At 45.3% G+C, this 18046-nt stretch overlaps 1 protein-coding gene across 1 annotated transcript; it reads left to right on the top strand.

Moving 5' to 3' along the window:
• Nucleotides 1-4146: 4146 nt before the first annotated feature.
• Nucleotides 4147-5994, top strand: MRPL17 (mitochondrial ribosomal protein L17). Its single transcript, XM_007527812.3, has 3 exons — nucleotides 4147-4834; nucleotides 5072-5140; nucleotides 5384-5994. The coding sequence occupies exons 1-3, from the start codon at nucleotides 4661-4663 to the stop codon at nucleotides 5657-5659; spliced, it is 519 nt and encodes a 172-aa protein (XP_007527874.1). The 5' UTR covers nucleotides 4147-4660; the 3' UTR covers nucleotides 5660-5994.
• Nucleotides 5995-18046: the final 12052 nt, after the last annotated feature.

Below are 18046 nucleotides of genomic sequence, written 5' to 3'. Positions count from 1 at the left end.
TAAGTAGGCACTCATTGAACCTGAATATGAAGAGGAGTTTCATTTCCCCTTGCCTTTTTTTTTTTTTTTTTTTTTGGCCTCCAAGGTTATCTCTGCGGTTTAGTGCTGACACTAAGAATCTACTGCTCCCAACAATAATGACAGCAATAACAGCAATAATAATAACAACAACAAGAATCTACTGCTCCTAGAGGCCATTTTCCCCATTTTATTGGATAAGAGAAATAGAAATCGAGATGGGGAAGATAAAGAGAGAGAGAAAGAGAAAGAAATAAAGGCCCTTGAGGACATACTTCACAGTTCATGAAGCATCAGCCCTGCAGGTGGGAGCTGGCAGTTCAAACCTGGGTCTTTGCACAGGTCTTTGCACTTAGTACTATGTGTGCTTAACCAGGTGCACCACTGCCTGGCCCCCAAGAGGAGTTTCATTTCCTAAGCCCTCTGCAAAAAAAAAAAAAAAAAAAGTGTACAAACTAAGCAAACAAAATAAATATTTTATTTCATAGTTCTGAAGGCTAGTAGTCTAAAATCAGTGTGTCAGTTGGGCCATGTATTGTCTGAAAGAAGTAGGAAAGAGTGTTCCAAATCTTGCTCTTCACACCCATAGTTTCATAAAATCCTCACAGATCCTTGACTTAAAACTGCAGAACTATGATCTCAAATGTCTTTATCATATGGTGACCCTGTGTGCTTCTCTCTTCATGTGATTGTCTTGAGTTAGTGTGTCAGACTCCACATGTTTTCTTCTCTTTTCTTTAAATTTATTTCTATAGCAAGGAGAGAGACCAGAGTATCACTCAACTCTGGCATGTGTAGTGTCAGAGGTTGAACTGGGGACCTGACTCATACAAGTCCTGTGATCCACTCAGGTTTATCAAACATGTTTTCTTTTTATAAAGACAGCACTTATCTTTTAGACATTCTTCTACTCCAGAACTTCATTAATCATGTCTGCAATGACCCTGTATCCAAATAAGGTCACATTTGGCGGTGTGGTGCCAGAACTTTGATGGGGTTGGGGAAGCATAGGTAGTACTTATCTTTTGGGGGAGATGGAAAGTGGCTCATCCAGTAAAGCACATTGATTTGCCTCTTGTTATTGTTTTATTTGATATCTTATCTATTATGGATAGAGAAAATTTGAGAGGGAAAAGGGAGATAGATGGGAAAGAGAGCAAGAGCTGCAGCCCTGTTTCACCACTCAGGAAGCTTCTATCATGAGAATGGGGACCAGGAGTTTGAACCCTGCTCCTAGCTCACTATAGTATGTGCATTCACCTAGGTGTGCCTAGCCCACTATTTACCATGCGGGAGCACTGTGTCTCATACCCCCAGCCACTGTATGGAAACACCACACAAAAGGGGAAGATTCCCAAGCAGTGAAGCAGTGCTGTGGTGTCTTTCCCCCTTCTGTCTCTGTCTCTGTCTCTGTCAGGCTCCTTCTCTCCCTCTCTGCTTTCTGCCCTGTATCTGGGGGTGTGGGCAGGGAGCCCTCTGGGAGTCATAGAATCAAGCATATACAAAGCCCTCTTGCAGCACTGGAACAAGAGATCTAATATGGGGAAGGGAGAACAAAACTCCACCCATAATAAGCAATGTTTTTAAAGTACTGTGAATTTTCAGAGTCCAACTTCCAAAACAGAAACTATTCTGTTGGGGTCAGGTGGGGGCAGAACACACACATTACAATAAACTATACTGTTAGTGTAGATTAAAATATAAATGTGCTGGGGGCCAGGCGGCAGCGCAGCAGGTTAAGTGCACATGGCGCAAAGCGCAAGGATCAGTGTAAGGATCCCTGTTGGAGGCCCAGGTTCCCCACCTGCAGGGGGGTCCTTTTAAGCGATAAAGCAGGTCTGCAGGTGTCTATCTTTCTCTCCCCCTCTGTCTTCCCCTACTCTATTTCTCTCTGTCCTATCCAACAATGACAACAATAACAACAACAACAATAACCACAACAACAGACAACAAAAGCAACAAAAGGAGAAAAATGGCCTCCAGGAGCAGTGGATTTGTAACGCAGGCACCGAGCCCAGCAATAACCCTGGAGGCACACACACACACACACAAAAAAAAAAACACATATAAATGTGCTGCTAAGTTTTCTTCCTTTAAAAAAATTAACTATCGCACCAAAGTAAAAGACTCTGGGGTGGGTGGGTAGGTGGGGAGAATACAGGTCCAAGAAGGATGACAGAGGACCTAGTGGGGGTTGTATTGTTATATGGGAAACTGGGGAATGTTATGCATGTACAAACTATCGTACTTACTGTTGAATGTAAAACATTAATTCCCCAATAAATAAATAATAAACTAGAAAGTGCTGATTTACTACATTCCTGAGTGCTATAATTATCATTAATTTTGTTCCCAGTTATCACTGGGGGTTCCTGCCTGCATCACTCCACATTTCCAGTGGTCATTTTTTTCCTTTTTTTTTTTCTCTCTCTCTCTTCTATTTTGAAAGAAGGTGAGAGACAGAGATCTGTAGCACTGGTATCACAAGTTTCCCCTCCCTTTCAAGTGGGGGTGAAGCTTGAATCCCGGTCCTTTTGGATGGTACCCTGTGCACTCTGCAGGTGAGCCACTGCCCAGTCTGTCCTTCAAAACTGTAGTATCATGTATGTGGGCGTACAGTTGTCACCAGGGTGAATACTGGGGCTGGGTGCTTCCACAACAAATCCACTGCTCCTGAGACCATTTTTTCTTCTTTTTATGTTATTTTTTTTATATGTAGTTATTTTCCTTTTTGTTGCTCCTGTCGTTATTGTTGCTGTAGTTATTATTGTTGTTATTGATGTTGTCGTTGTTATATAGGACAGAGAGAAATCGAGAGAGGAGGGGGAGAGAATGACACCTGCAGACCTGCTTCACCGCTTGTAAAACGACCCCCCTGCAGGTGGGGAGCAGGGGGCTTGAACTAGAATCCTTCCGCAGGTCCTTGGGCTTTGCGCCACATGCGTTTAACCCGCTGCGCTACTGCCCAACTCCCTCTTCTTTCTTTCTTGAAGTCTTTTTTCCCAGAGGGATGAACCTCTGGTTTCTGGTGAAACTGGGATTTAAACCTGAAGCTCTGTTGTTTCCAGCATGAGGGCCTTTGTGCAGAGCCACTACACTGGGTCAGCAGTCTGCTTGCTCTTCTCTCTCTCTCTCTCTCTCTCTCTCTCTCATTGGATAGTGAGAGGACAAGATAAAAGGGGAGACACCTGCAGGTGGAGACGAGGGCCATGGGGGTGGGGGGGTGTTGAATCCGGGTCCTTAATGAAGGCGATGTGAACGCTCAATCAAGGTGCTATAATTTATAATGGCAAAGACTGTACGCATTTCAATAAAAGAAATATTTCACTAACTGCATTTCTTAAACTGTCTCTTACACTTTGTGATCACTACGGTAGTTACTGGGGTGCACTGAAACTCTGGAGGTGGGAGCCCTGAAACCTCACAATTATATAAACCACTTTTCGATCACCGGCCATCCCAACTGTTTGTTTCACCACTTTTTTTTAACCAGAGCACTGCTCAGCTCTGGTTTATGACGGTGCAGGGGAACTGAACCTGGAATTTTGGAGCCTCAGGCATGAGGATCTCTTTTGCATAACCATTATGCTATTTTACCCTGCCCCCGCCCGTTTCACTTTTTTTTGTTTAAAAAGCCTGGCTTCGGTGTCCTTCCCCTACAGGGGGAAGAGAGCTGCTGGCTGGGACTGTTCCTCAGTCCCCTCCCTCGAGGTTCCAGACTGACTCCTACGGAAGAATCCAGACAGTCATGTTTCAGGGAGATGAGCATTTATTGGGAGAAAGTAAGGACAGAAAAGGAGAAGGGCGGGGCGGACAGCATGGCGGTTATGCACTCAAGCCTGCGGCTCCAAGTCCCAGGTTCAATCTCCCGCACTACCACACACCAAAACTGAACAGTGCGGGGGGGGGGGGTTTAAATAATAACAATAATAATTAAAAAGGAGAAGGTCAAGCCACATAAGCATGTAGACGCCGAGAGAGAAAGGAAGGCCCGGGGCCGCCCCAGCTTTACGGACCCCTGAGGGAGGGCAGTCTCCCGGCTCCGCCTCCACCTGCACAATCCGGGCTTTGCAGATGGGGGGGGGGGCGGACTCTGCGCTTCCTCCGGCCCTGGCAGGGGCAGGGGCAGGGGCGGGGCGGGGCGGGGCGGGGGCGCTGCTTCCCCTAAGCGGCCCTCCAGCGCCTCCCTCCCGGCCTCCTCTGAGAAGCGTGTGCAGGGCGGCGAGGCCCTCGCAGAGTCACCCACGGGCCAATCCTTCAGGACATGGCGACCCGGCGGAGGGATCCCGGGCCGCTTCCCTCGGGGATTCACTTTCCCAACAAGCTCCGCAGAGCCCGTCGCCAGAGGAAGACACCGCCCTGCAGAAGCCGCCAGCCAGTTCGTCGGACACTAGAGGGCGCCTGGCTCCCGGCGGACAGGGAGCGTCGCAGCTGCCCGAGCCCGGCCGGCCCACTCCCGCATGACGTCAACGCCGTCTCTCCGCCCGCCCCCAGGTGCCAACGAGGCAGCTCTCGCGCGCATGCGTAAACACGTCCGCCACGCTCCGAGCTAAGCGCATGCGTCCTCTCCACTCCGCCCTTCGGCCCAGACTCCAGTCGAGTTTCCAGTTGTGGCCTCACGGGGGCGGGAGACGCGGCCAACATGAGGTTGTCGGTGGCAGCCGCCATCTCCCATGGCCGCGTCTTCCGCCGCATGGGCCTCGGTCCCGAGTCCCGTATCCATCTGCTGCGGAACCTGCTGACGGGCCTGGTGCGCCATGAACGCATCGAGGCATCGTGGGCGCGCGTGGACGAATTAAGGGGCTACGCTGAGAAGGTGAGGGCGGGCCGGGGACACTAACGCTGGCACCCTCGGTGCTGCCCGAAGCCCGGATCCATCTCACCCCGAGGGGAGCCCTAGGCGCCGCAGACGGAAGCGCGATTAGGGCAGCGGGTTTGGGCGGAATGAGAGGGGCGCGTTGCTGAGCTTGAGTGAGCCGCGCGCCATCCGAGCCGGAAGCGGGGCGCCCGGTTTCCGGTCCCAAGTGACCTTACGTCCCGTGTGACTTCACAGCTCATTGACTACGGGAAGCTCGGAGACACCAACGAACGGGCCATGCGCATGGCGGATTTCTGGCTCACGGTGAGTGCGGTCCGGCGGCCTCCCTGGTCTGCTCTTGACGCCCGGAGGCAGGGGGGCGGGGAGGAAGCTTTGCACTCCGCGTGGAGCTGAGCTGCGCTCCGAGTGAACCCGCGGCCGCGGCTCCTCTGCGTAGCTGTGATTGGGCCGCTGGAGGGCGTGGGCAGGCCTGCGTGTGTGTGATTGGATGCTGCTTCGGGGAGGGCCTGCCTTCACTGCTCTCCGGGATGGGCTCCTCCCCTCTAGGAGAAAGATCTGATTCCCAAGCTGTTTCAAGTCCTGGCCCCTCGCTACAAAGATCAGAATGGGGGCTACACGAGAATGCTCAGGATCCCAAATTCAAGGGAGCAGGACCGGGCCAAGATGGCAGTGATCGAGTACAAGAGGAACTGCCTCCCACCCCTGCCCCTGCCCCAGAGAGACAGCAACCTCACGCTCCTGAACCAGCTGCTGAAGGGTCTGTGGCAGGACCAGCCAGCGCGCACCCGCAGCTCCCACACAGCTCCCACACCGGGCGCTTAGCCTGGAGCCAGATGACATCTGACCACCACCCACCCCATCAGTGCCCTTGACTTCAGGCCTTTGGAGCACTTTCAGTCTTCAAAAGAGCTGGCTTAGACTTGTAAAATAGACAAGTATTATAGTGGAGCCCGGGAACTTCAAAAAAAAAAGCCAGATGACTTTCACTTTGGACAATAGGTAAAATTCCTTGAATGAATACGTATAAACCTCTCTCTTTCCCCATCCCCCCTTCATTCTCTCCCCCCCTGTCCCAGGGATTTGTTAAGAATAAGAATTGGTACCCATATGTTCACGATACCTAGAAAAATAAATTCACTGAATATGTTTCTGCCTTAGATCTGACTTGTGTTTGGTTAATACACTTTTTTTTTAAGAGGTTTCTTACTTATTAAGAGACAAGTGCACTATCAGCTCTGGCATATGTACATAGTCCTGAGTTCAAACTTGAGATGCCACCTCCTTCACTGTGTATCACTAAGCTAATTTCTTAGCATCAGTTGTTTTTCTTAGTGCCAGTTTATGTGGGGAATGTATCCTATAACTCTACATTAGTCCCAAAATGCAGTTGAGTTTTGACATCTAGCATACAGTCTGAGTTCCTGGGATCTGCTAAGGAAAGGCCTTGGAGCTCCAGTGGCTCAATCGGTTAGCTTGCAGTACTTATATAGGAAAAGCCTTGAAGTGATCCTTCTAGAGTAATCTGGTGCTTCAGGAACTTCAGAGAACACTACAACCATACCTGCTTTACCTGCTTTTAAACTGCATTATGTATGACCCTCAATGCTCACCTCCTGCCCTGAATGGCCTCAGATGAATCACCATCTAAGGGGAGGCATTCAACAGAGGATGTTGGATTACAGGATAAACTTTTCCTCTATGGTGGGAGAGGGGTCAAGATAAAGGAGAGGGTTGAATTGAAAGGATTAGGGAGTTGAAACTGCTGAGAATTTCCTGGAAGTTTTTGTCAAATCTGGGAACTTGGAAAAAGGAAATCCGACTTCAAAACTGCCCATTCCTTAGAAGTCTGACTCATCTGGTACTCTTGAGAATAGTTGGAGCTACCATTCCTGGTCATACCATGTCCCTGCTAGCAAGACCTGACAGTTCTTACGTGCCTGGTACAGCAGTAAGAAGAGATGCATCCAGGGCTAGACCTTCAGAGAAGTGTATTAAGCCCACTGAAGCAGTCCACTACCTGAAATACTAAGAGGCATCATTAGCTAGAAGAGGGATAATAGCTCAGATATTCTGATGCTGTTACGCCACAGCTATCATTTTATGATAATTACCTCCCTCCAGGTTTCTCCATCTCTTTCCCTCTATACAATTTGTACCCTATACTATTGATAGAAAGCTCTGATAGTTTTTAGACAGACAAAATATTGTCTAAACTTTTAGATCTAAGTACTTCTCAAAAAAAAAAGTCGGGAGTCGTCCTGTAGCGCAGCGGGTTAAGCGCAGGTGGCGCAAAGCACAAGGACCTGCATAAGGATCCCGGTTCAAACCCTGGCTCCCCACCTGCAGGGGAGTCGCTTCACAGGTGGTGAAGCAGGTCTGCAGGTGTCTATCTCTCTCCTCCTCTCTGTCTTCCCCTCCTCTCTCCATTTCTCTCTGTCCTATCCAACAATGACAACAATAATAACTACAACAATAAAACAAGGGCAACAAAAGGGAATAAATAAAATAAATATTTTTAAAAAATTTTTTTAATCACCTGTCTTGTACATTGTAACACAAACATTCACCTCTGCTAGATATCTTGGCCTCATCCCCGACTCCTAGAGAAACTCTTAAGATTAAATATTGGCTAACAGATGGATAATGGCTGAACTCCTCCTATACCTCTGCCTTTCCTCTTATTCTTCAAAAGTATATGTCCCTTTGGACTTTTCCCTAAGAACTTATTAACTATCTGCTACTACTCAGCATTTTAGACACTCGGGATACAGTATCAAGTGTTCGTCATGTGGCAGGCACTAGACTGTGTACTAGTAACCTAGCAAAGAGAAGAAAACATCTTTGCCATAAAGATGGTCACAAACTATAAGGGTCACTCCCAATCAAAACTGCCTTAAGAGACTGATCCCTTTAGTTCAAGGTCCAAATGAGAGTAATGAAAATTTAGAACATTTATTAAAATGCTCATGGGTAACACTGAAAATATGTAACATATCTGCTTTACTGATCTGGCCAGTAAGTGTAAACTCATTTCAATTAGTGGACTATGCTTAGAAATCCATCTAAACACCTCATTCATAAATTCTAAGCCAACATAAGAGCCAAGATAAACTCACTTTCAAGGTTTTTTTTGTCTCCAACTTCCAAGCTTTACTATAAGGTTGACAGTTATGTGTACTCTTGAAAAGAAATCAAACTTAGTGTCTTGGTAACAGATCACTCACACAGTGTAAACCTAATGACCATAGAAAATACAAACTAAGGACTTTCCATACACTAATCTACTTAGTCAACTTAAGTCATGTTGATTTTTTTCCCCCCTTAAACAGAACACAGCTCAGCTATTAAATGGTGTTACTCATCTTGTAGGTATCAGAAATTGAACCTGGCACCTTTGGTGCCTCAGACAGGAAAGTTTGTTGTGTAAATTGCTGTGCTATCTCCCCTGCCCTAAAATATCTTGATCTTATTTCCATAATGTTTATCAAGCTGCAGTCACCTGTTAGCCTCCAGTGAAATGCAAGACTATTTTGGATTTCTGTAGCAGTTTACTAACTGGCCCTCTTCCACACTGGCCATGCTAATAGGATATGATAGACTAAATTTCAGCTTGGTCTCCAGTGGCTTCTTCTTTTCCATAAGAGTCCAAATTCTTTTTCCTCACTCTCTTTGGCCCTAGACATCTCCCCATTACTCTAGCTACTTCCTTGGCCTCAAGTTTTATCCTCCAGAAACCTGGATATCTTTCCTAAGCACAGGTCATTTACTACCTTTTATTCACTTAGTCTTCACCTCCCGGAGAATATACCTCTACCTAAATTATACTCTAAACTGACATTTCCTGGGTTGTTCTATGACCATCCCACTGCATCTGAGTTCATTTCTTTGTGAGCCCAGATGCCACTATAATATTTTCAGGATTCAGTGAATTTACCACATTATATTCCCAATGGTGGATTTGTTCCCAAACATCCACCCCAGTTAGTCTAAAGCATCCCTTTAGTGTTGATGGGTCCAGATTTGAACTGAACAATTAACTTGAGGCAGTGAGAATCCAGACCACACTGCTGGACAGAATGAAGGTAGCATGTTATTCTGAGTGACAGTGAGTAACTAGCTTTAGGATGGATCAGAATGATGAAAAGAAACTACATAGATTACAATGATTATTCCCATTCAAGCCTAACTTTTCTGTTAATAGCTACCAAAACTAATTAACATATTAATTTGTCATATTAGACTTTTAGTGCCTCAAATGTTTTACTATGACCAAAATACATAGTTATTTCCATCCACTTATAACTGAAACAAAAGCATCATTAAACATTTACCTTGACAAATATGAGGCATGCTAACATCTACTTTGCTAGTTTCATTTTCTTACATTGGCTCCAATTCACCGAATTCATTTCACAACTCTGGAGATTGCAAGTTGCTCTGGAAAGAACTGATGACAGCCACCATCACATTAACTTCACCATTTCCCCTTGCTGACATAACACGAGGCTTTCTACGGCCCAGTCTAAGCTGCCTCTTTAGCCTGCCCTGTCTCAGGTTTCCTTCTAGCTGACATTTAAATCTCTGCTCTGGTGGAGAAAGATCATATAGTGATTATGTAAAGAGACCATGCCTGATGCTCTAAAGCACCAGATTCAATGCCTCCACCACCATTAACCAAAGAGGAGCAATGTTTGGGGGGGGGGGGTCACTCAGAAGTCACTTTTGTTTTCATAACTTCTCCAAACTACAGTACTCTCCAAGGGGCTCATTCCCTTCCTTTGTATAGCTGACATTCTTGGGGCATAGAGCTATCAAAGGACTCATCATTTTATCACTGGGTGTATTTTAGTTACGGAGAGGTTCTAGTTAAATGAGGTGTCTTACCTGCATATGATACACTGATCTCAGCCTTACAGAACAACAGACATAGTATGCTATGCAATGACAATGCTCATCTACTGAGTATACCAAAGCAAACAAAATGAATTCCTTCCTCTCCAAAGATTAAGTGTTCCTAACTGTCAAGAGTGTAAATGTGTCTAATTCATTTTCCACACAATATATTCCAATTTCTCAAAATATTCTTAACCAACTTACAGAGTAGCAGCACCTATACATCTTCCAAGAATACATCTTTTGGTAAGTATTCACTGGATTCTTTAAGAAAAAATGTATGGGGAGTCAGGCGGTGGAGCAGCGGGTTAAGTACATGTGGCGCAAAGTGCAAGGACCGCTTTAAGGATCCCGGTTCGAGCCCCCGGCTCCCCACCTGCAGGAGAGTCACCTCACAAGCAGTGAAGCAGGTCTGCAGGTATCTTTCTTTCCCCCCTCTCTGTCTTCCCTTCCTCTCTCCATTTCTCTCTGTCCTATCCAACAACAAAATCAATAACAACAACAATAATAACCACAACAATGTTAAACAACAAGGGCAACAAAAGGAAAAATAAATGTTAAAAAATTAAAAAAAAAAAAAAAAAAGATGTGGGCTGGGCAGATAAAAATGACTATGCAATAAGACTCCCATGCTTGAGGTCCTGATACCCCAGGTTCAATCCCTAGCCCCACCATAAACTAGAGCTGAACAGTGCTCAGCTTAAAATTGTAAAAAACTAGGGATACCAGGAGGTGAAACCCAGAATGGTGAAGCAAGTCTGCAGCTGTCTCCCTCTCTATCTACCCCTCCCCTCTCAATTTCTTTCTGTTCTGTCAATTACAAAGAAAAAGAAAATGGCTGCCAGGAACAGTGGATTCATACTGCTGGCATCAAGTCTCAGTGATAACCCTAATGGCAATTTTTTAAAAAATTGTTAAAGTAAGGAGTAAATAGCATAATGGTTATGCAAAAGACTCAAGCCTGAGGTTCCAAAAAGTCCTACTTTATCCCACACCACCATAAACTAGAACTGAGCAGTACTCTGGTAAAAAAAAAAAAAAAAAAAAAAAAACCCTAAGCAATGTGACCAATACCGTCTTGGCATGTTACACTTCAGACTGTATCCAGGGACATCAGGCATGGAATGTCAACCCTTCAGCTTCATTACTCTGCTGAAACCTTTCCTAGCTCACAGGACTCCTTAATTCCATTTCTAGACTTCTTTTTTTTTTCTTAATATTTATTATTTATTCCCTTTTGTTGCCCTTGTTTTTCTTATTGTTGTAGTTATGATTGATGTTGTTGCTGGATAGGACAGAGAGAAATGGAGAGAGGATGGAAAGACAGAGAGGAGAGAGAAAGATAGACACCTGCAGACCTGCTTCACCGCTTATGGAGCAACTCCTGGGCAGGTGGGGAGCTGGGGGCTCGAACCGGTATCCTTATGGCCCATTTCTAGACTTCTTAGCAAAACCTCAAAACCTAGATATAGACCAAGGCCCATGAGATAGGGCATATGTGCATGTATCCATAAGTTAGGGAAAAATATATACCTTGATGCAAAAGTGCACAATAGTTTGTGTGAGTCAATAAATGAAGCGAGTAGACCTAAAAAGACACCTTAAAGTACTTAACAGTTTCTACTTAGACCTAGATACCCTCCTCACCTACCTCCTATTACACGTCCCTCAATCACTCCAAAACTAACCTTGTCAGACAAAGTAAGGACTACAAAAGCTGAGTAAGAGCAGAAGACTGGCAGAGTCTTCTAATGAAGACTAAAGAGTCATCATTAGGCACTACCAGGCCACCCTAGGCCCTAGTCGGGAGTCCTGGGATTCCCACACAGACATGATGGGCCTAGACCTCTAGCAGATCCCTCTTTCCACTGTCACTGATCATCTCCATCAGGAACAATATAATGGAGCCCTTTGGGGGGCCCTATAGGACCTTGCCTTCAATGTGGATCAACAATGGTAGGGAATGTTCCATTCTCCAAAGGGAGGTTGAACAACATACTCTACCTACTACCTGGGGAAGATGGGTCCTGAAATAAGTGCAGCCTGGTATATTCTTAGCCATGACCACACAATGTGAGCTCAGACCTACAGGGATGCAGAGGTTATATAGGCTCCTGTGTGGAACATGGGCCCCAGATCAAATTGATGGGGTTTACAGTTAACAATATTTATATACTTTTCCCATATTTGGGAGCTACTCTGCCCTGATCCAGCTTTCTGGCCCTTTTTCCAACTATGACACCATCTCCCCAGACAATAACCTAGGTCCACCTGCATATTAGATGACAGACTCAGGCAAAAACTAATAAAGTCATGGGCCCTTTGGAATATACCTAAAATAGACCTAATAGCTTTTTCCAAAATGGAGACCCCAAATCTTCATCTGCAATATTCTTGCCTTTAGGTTCATGATTAGTCAGCAATTTGTTCTGCTTTATATCTTAACTCTTTTTCAGACACCAGGTTCCAGATGATACCATGATGCCAACCTGACCATGCTGGAGCCCTGCCTCTCCAGACCCCTGCCCCACTAGGGAAAGAGAGAGACAGGCTGGGAGTATGGATTGACTTGCCAACACTCATGTTCAGCTGAGAAGCAGTTACAGAAGCCAGACCTTCCACCTTCTGCACCGCATACGATCCTTGGCCCATACTCCCAGAGGGATAAAGAACAGGGAATCTGGGAGTCGGGCAGTAGCGTAGCGGGTTAAGTGCATGTGGCGAGAAGCACAAGGACTGGGGTAAGGATTTCAGTTCGAGCCCCCTGGTTCCCCACCTGCAGGGGAGTCGCTTTACAAGCAGTGAAGCAGGTCTGCAGGTGTCTATCTTTCTCTCCCCCGTCTGTCTTCCCCTCCTCTCTCGATTTCTTTCTGTCCTATCTAACAATGATGACATCAATAACAACAACAATAATAAGTACTGCCGGGATAGCCTGAGGGTGCTTCTTCCCGAGCTAGTGCTCTCTGGGTTGGAGAGAACTCAACTGGAGCCGATCTAGGCTGCTGCGTGGGAGAGGGATCAGGAACTCGTGTTGCACTAACTTCACAGGAGATACACTCTGGAACCCTTGGAGCCGGAAAGCAATTTCCAAGTGTCTTTAATCAGAAGAGCAGCTGTTTTTATACTCTCCAAGTAGGGTGGAAACAGGATGTGACATAGAGAGGGTGGAGCGAAAGGTGACTGGTGGAAGATCAGGGCGCGAGGAATAACATCATTGCAAGACTGGCCAGCTCCTCATGGGGCGCGAGCGCTTCCACACTACGATCATCATCTCTGGCATTATGCTATTCCACTGCAGAATACTGTGCCCCAGTATGGTTCCGTAGCCCCCATGTCCACTTGGTCAATTCCAAATTATACTCCTCCATGAGGATAATTTCTGGAACCATCCGTTCCACCCCGGTTCCATGGCTGCCAGTTCTTAGCAACATCGCCCCGCCAGATATTCGTCGGGATGCGGCATCATCTAAGTTCATTTCCCACGTCTATGCTCGACCGGACCTGCCAATATACGCGGATATCTTCGCCCACCCTGTCCAACGCTTGACATCTCGTCACCCAATCTGGTCCCCTACGCCTACACTGAACTTGTCTGTTCCAGACTCTTGGAAACAGAGCTGGCAGTCAGCTGAGGTCAAGAACAAACACCTCATCAGAGACCCCTGCAAGCGTCAACCCGGCTTTGACCTAGCACGTTATGATCGGGCCCTCCTCAATCGCTATCGAACAGGCCATGGTCGGTGCGCCGCTATGTTCCATCGCTGGGGAGCCAGAGACGACTTGAACTGCCCCTGTGGCTCCAGACAGACTATGACCCACATAGTCAACGACTGCCACCTCTCCAGATTCAAAGGAGGTCTCGAAACTTTACATCAGGCTCAACCTGACGGTGTTGACTGGCTGCGGAAGAAGGGCAAACGCTAGAAGAAGAAGGAGGGTGTGACAAGGAGAGGATCAGGGTGTGACAAGGAGAGGGGGCGGAGCAGGTGAGAATTTTACCACTAAACCACTAATGCCCTGGAGGGAGTGTGGTGCTTTATGTAAATGTAAAAGTGATTTATGTAAATAGATCGCTGCTTTGAATGGGATCAAATTAATCTCATAAAGACATACTGGTGTTTAAGAAGGGGGGGGCTGGCATACTATCCAACAAGTACAACAGCAATAAAAAACAAGGGCAACAAAAGGGAAAATAAATTTTTAAAAATAAAAAAAGAATACGAAATAGGGACACTATCAAGGGAGGGGATTGCATATGGAGTTCTGGAGGTTGGAATTGTGTGGAATTGTACCCCTCCTATATTCCTGTCAATATTTCCATTTTATAAATAAAAATTTAAAATATATATACATAATTTTTCACTTTAGTAATTTATTTTTTCTTTTTTTAGATAGAGGGTGAGAAACAGACGTGGGTAGGTAATACCATAGATAAATAGACAGACACAGAAATGCAGCAGCACTGCCCTACCACTTGTGAAGCTACCCACCTGCAGGTGGGCACTGAAAGCTTGAATTTGGGTTTTGGCAGATGATAACGTGCACTCTACTGGGTGCACTATTGCTTGGTCCCTTAAACTTCATTATTATTATTTTTTTAAACCAGATCACTGCTCATCTCTAGCTTATGTTAGTTCAGAGGACTGAACCTGAAACCTCAGAGCCTCAGGCATGAGGGTGTCTTTGCTTAACCATTATGCTATCTCCTCCCACTCAAGTCCCTTTTTTAAAAAAAGAAAAGAACGAAAAGGGAGTCAGGCAGTAGCCCAGCAGATTAAGCTCAGCTGGCGTAAAGTGCAAAGGACCAGTGTGAGGACCCGGGGTTCGAACTCCTGGCTCCCCACGTGCAGGGGAGTCCCTTCACAGGTGATGAAGCAGGTCTGCAGGTGTCTTTCTCTCCCCCTCTCTGTCTTCCCCTCCTCTCTCCATTTCCCTCTGTCCTATCCAACAACAATAATAACTACAACAATAAAACAACAAGAGCAACTAAAAGGGAATAAATAAATATTTAAAAGAAAAAAAGAAAAGAGGGAGTCAGGTGGTAGTGCAACGGGTTAAGCGCAGGTGGCGCAAAGCTCAAGGGCCAGCGTAAGGATCCTGGTTCAAGCCCCTGGCTCCCCAACAGCAGGGGAGTCACTTCACAAGCAAGTCTGCAGGCGTCTTATCTTTCTCTCCCCCTTTCTGTCTTCCCCTCCTCTCTCCATTTCTCTCTGTCCTATCCAACAACAATGACAACAATAACTACAACAATAAAAAAGGGCAACAAAAGGGAATAAATAAATAAATATTAAAATTTTTGAAAAAAGAAAGAAAAGAAAAAGAAAAGCTTTTCCAGTGGTCCAATTTCTCACTGCATAGCCTTCATGGTAGCAATGACACACATATATTTCTCGGTAAACTTTGCTAGACAGTAAGTTCCTTGAGGGTAAAGGACATAACTGATTCACTCTTGTGCCACCAGCAGAGAGCATGAGATGAAACAGCATATTTAAATGTCTATTGACTGAATCAATGTGTTTTACTTTTAAACAAGTATTTATTTATTCTATTTTGTTGCCCTTGTATTGTTGTAGTTATTAATGTTGTTATTGATGTCACTGTTGTTGAATAGGACAGAGAGAAATGGAGAGGGGAGGGGAAGACAGAGAGGGAGGGAGAGAAAAGTAGACACCTGCAGACCTGCTTCAGTGTTTGTGAAGCGACTCCCTGCAGGTGGGGAGCTGGGGGCTGGAACCAGGAGCCTTACACAGGTCCTTGCACTTTGCGCCACCTAGCCACCTACGCTTAGCCCGATGCACTACCGCCCGACTCCCTCAATGTGTTTTACCAGGTTCTCTGCCCTCGCTTTGCATTTTGGTCTAACTCCTCCCTTCCCCGGTTTCCTCCTACTTCATCTGTGAACTTCCTGCAAAGCTGATTACCCATTGTTCACTATTGGGTAACTTCTGTGCCCTTAATCAAGGCTTTCCTCCCCATACCCTTAAGCTCATGAGGACATTGTAGCTCTCCTCTAATTCTCCAACATGAATTTTATAATTAAACTTGAGATGCCTTAATAAAATAAATACGGTGTTTAATGGTTCTAGGAAAAGAATTTAAACGTTTCTGACAAACTCTAGAATATATCTGTTTAATCTAAACATAATGGTTTTAGTTCTTACATACTAAATATTGCACATGCATAAATACATTTCTGCCGAGGCCAGGGGTAGTGCAGCTGGTAGAGCGCACAAGTTACAATGTGTGAGGACCCAGGTTCAAGCCCCTGGCCCTGCAGAAGGAAGCTTCATGAGTGCTAGAGCAAGCTGCAGGTACCTCTCTCTCCCCGCCCCTCCCTTCCATCTCTTGCTCAGTTTTTCTGTCTCTATCATAATTTAGAAAAGAAGAAAAAAAGGAAAACCACACTCCTACCGATACTAATACTCAAGAAATAAAGATGAGTCTTGTTGGCATTGTGGCTTCACATAAACCTTGGCACACTAGTGTGTAGACTGTCATAAAGCACACTATAAGAGTTAGTACTAGTTAGTCACTTCAAGAAGATGGAGATGCAAAGCTGTATGTAGGGAAGTCACTGGAATCTTAATGCCAGTATCCTGACTTAATTCCTTAGTACATTTCCTTAAGTTGGTCTCAGGCTTTCCTTTATTTTACTTCTTTTACCCCAGAAGGAATAAAGGAAAAATAGTTCTATTTTATATGTGATAATTTTGAGATGCCAAGGGACATCTGGAGTTTGGGAAAGAATTCTTTGCTAAGAGAACAGATTTGGGAGTTGACAGCAATTAACACTAAGGAAATGGATAGGGTGACTCAGTGGGTATGCAGATGGAAAGGACACTAATGTCAAATATTAGGGGACAAACAGGATACAGAATCTTTTTTAAAGAGGCTGAGAAGTTGCTTTTGAGAGAGTTTGAAAAAATTATCACAATAACTAGTAGAGTGCCTCCCTTGTGTATAGGAGGCACTCAATTTTCTTTTGTTGTTGTTTGTTTGTTTTGTTTTGTTTTTACCATACCAGTCCTTAGCTCTGGCTTTGGGGGTATGGAAAACTGAACCTGGGAATTTGGAGCCTCAGATATGAAAGTCTTTTTACATAACCATTATGCTATCTCCACCACCTTATCAAATTAATTTAGTGAGCATATTTTTTCTCCACTCAAAGCACGATGCTAGTTTAGAGACTACAGGGATGATTCCTCAAGAGCCTAAAAGGCCAACTGAAGAGACAGGTCATTAGCAAATAAAGTGCAGCAGAGTAAGGCAGGTACTATGAAAGCAGTACACAAGGAATACTGGAGTCTGACGAAAGACAGTCAAGGGGGCTGGGTAGTGGTGCACCCAGGTGAATGCACATTACCATGCACAAGGATCTGGATTCAACCTCTCGGTCCCCAGCTGTAGTGGGAAAGTTGCATGAGCAATGAAGCAGTGCTGCATTTCTTTTTCTCTATTCCTCTCTACCTCCCTTTCCCTCTCAATTTCTCTCTGTCGTATCAAATAAATAAAAAGAGAAAGAAATAAGTGAGTAAATGAAAGGAAGAAAAAGAAAGAAGGAAAGGAAGAAAGTCAATGAGGAACTTTTCAGAGGAGAAACGATGGTAGACCTGAATCCAGAAGAATGAGTAGGTATTCAAAACACAGGAGAGAAGTCAGCTGGGAGAGCTTTCCAGGCAGCAAGATCTGCAGGTATAAATGGACTGAATTATAAACAGTTTGGAGTGGCTGAGGAATTCCAGGGAAGTAATTTGGTACAGCTGGGATTTCATATTTGAGGAAGAAGTGGAGGAAATGAAGCAGGAAAGCCACGCAATATCAGGTTACAAAAGGCCCTGTAAGACATGATAAAGTGCTTGGATTTTATCCCAAAGACTAGGGGAGCTATTGAAAGAGTTTTGAATGGAAAAGAAAAGGGGGAAGATCAGAATTACTTTCCAGAACGATCATTCTTACATCAGACAGGAAGATGGGTTAGAGGGGCAAGACTAGAAGCAAGGAAGCCAAATATCAAGTTACTTAATGGACAAGGGGAGTTGAATATAAGGGAGTCTTCATTTGACAAGGCCAGTGGTGTAGGAGTGGAAAGAAGGTAACAAAGCAGACACTTAAAAAGGAGACAGAATAGACTTGGCACTGTGTGTGAATACAGGTAGAAGAGTTGAGGGCAGGTAGCAAGAGATAGCTCATTTGGTAGGACAGGCACCTGACCATGCAAAGAGGCCCCCAGGTCCAAGTTCTGGCACCACATGGGAGCACGATGGTTCCAGGGAACTCTGCCACTCCATGGATTGTAGAGAAGTGCTGTAGTGTCTT

Source organism: Erinaceus europaeus, chromosome 17 (genome assembly GCF_950295315.1).
Source record: "Erinaceus europaeus chromosome 17, mEriEur2.1, whole genome shotgun sequence".
In the NCBI taxonomy this organism is placed as follows: domain Eukaryota; kingdom Metazoa; phylum Chordata; class Mammalia; order Eulipotyphla; family Erinaceidae; genus Erinaceus; species Erinaceus europaeus.
The sequence above is the reverse complement of the archived record's forward strand: the minus strand, read 5'-3'. Positions and strand labels throughout refer to the sequence as shown.

Bases quoted from the DNA above. Each gene is read 5' to 3' on its own strand.
- MRPL17 (XM_007527812.3), top strand. From the start codon at position 4,661: ATGAGGTTGTCGGTGGCAGCCGCCATCTCCCATGGCCGCGTCTTCCGC. The intron at 4,835-5,071 runs GTGAGGGCGGGC...GTGACTTCACAG, and splicing joins TAAGGGGCTACGCTGAGAAG to CTCATTGACTACGGGAAGCT. The intron at 5,141-5,383 runs GTGAGTGCGGTC...CCTCCCCTCTAG, and splicing joins TGGCGGATTTCTGGCTCACG to GAGAAAGATCTGATTCCCAA.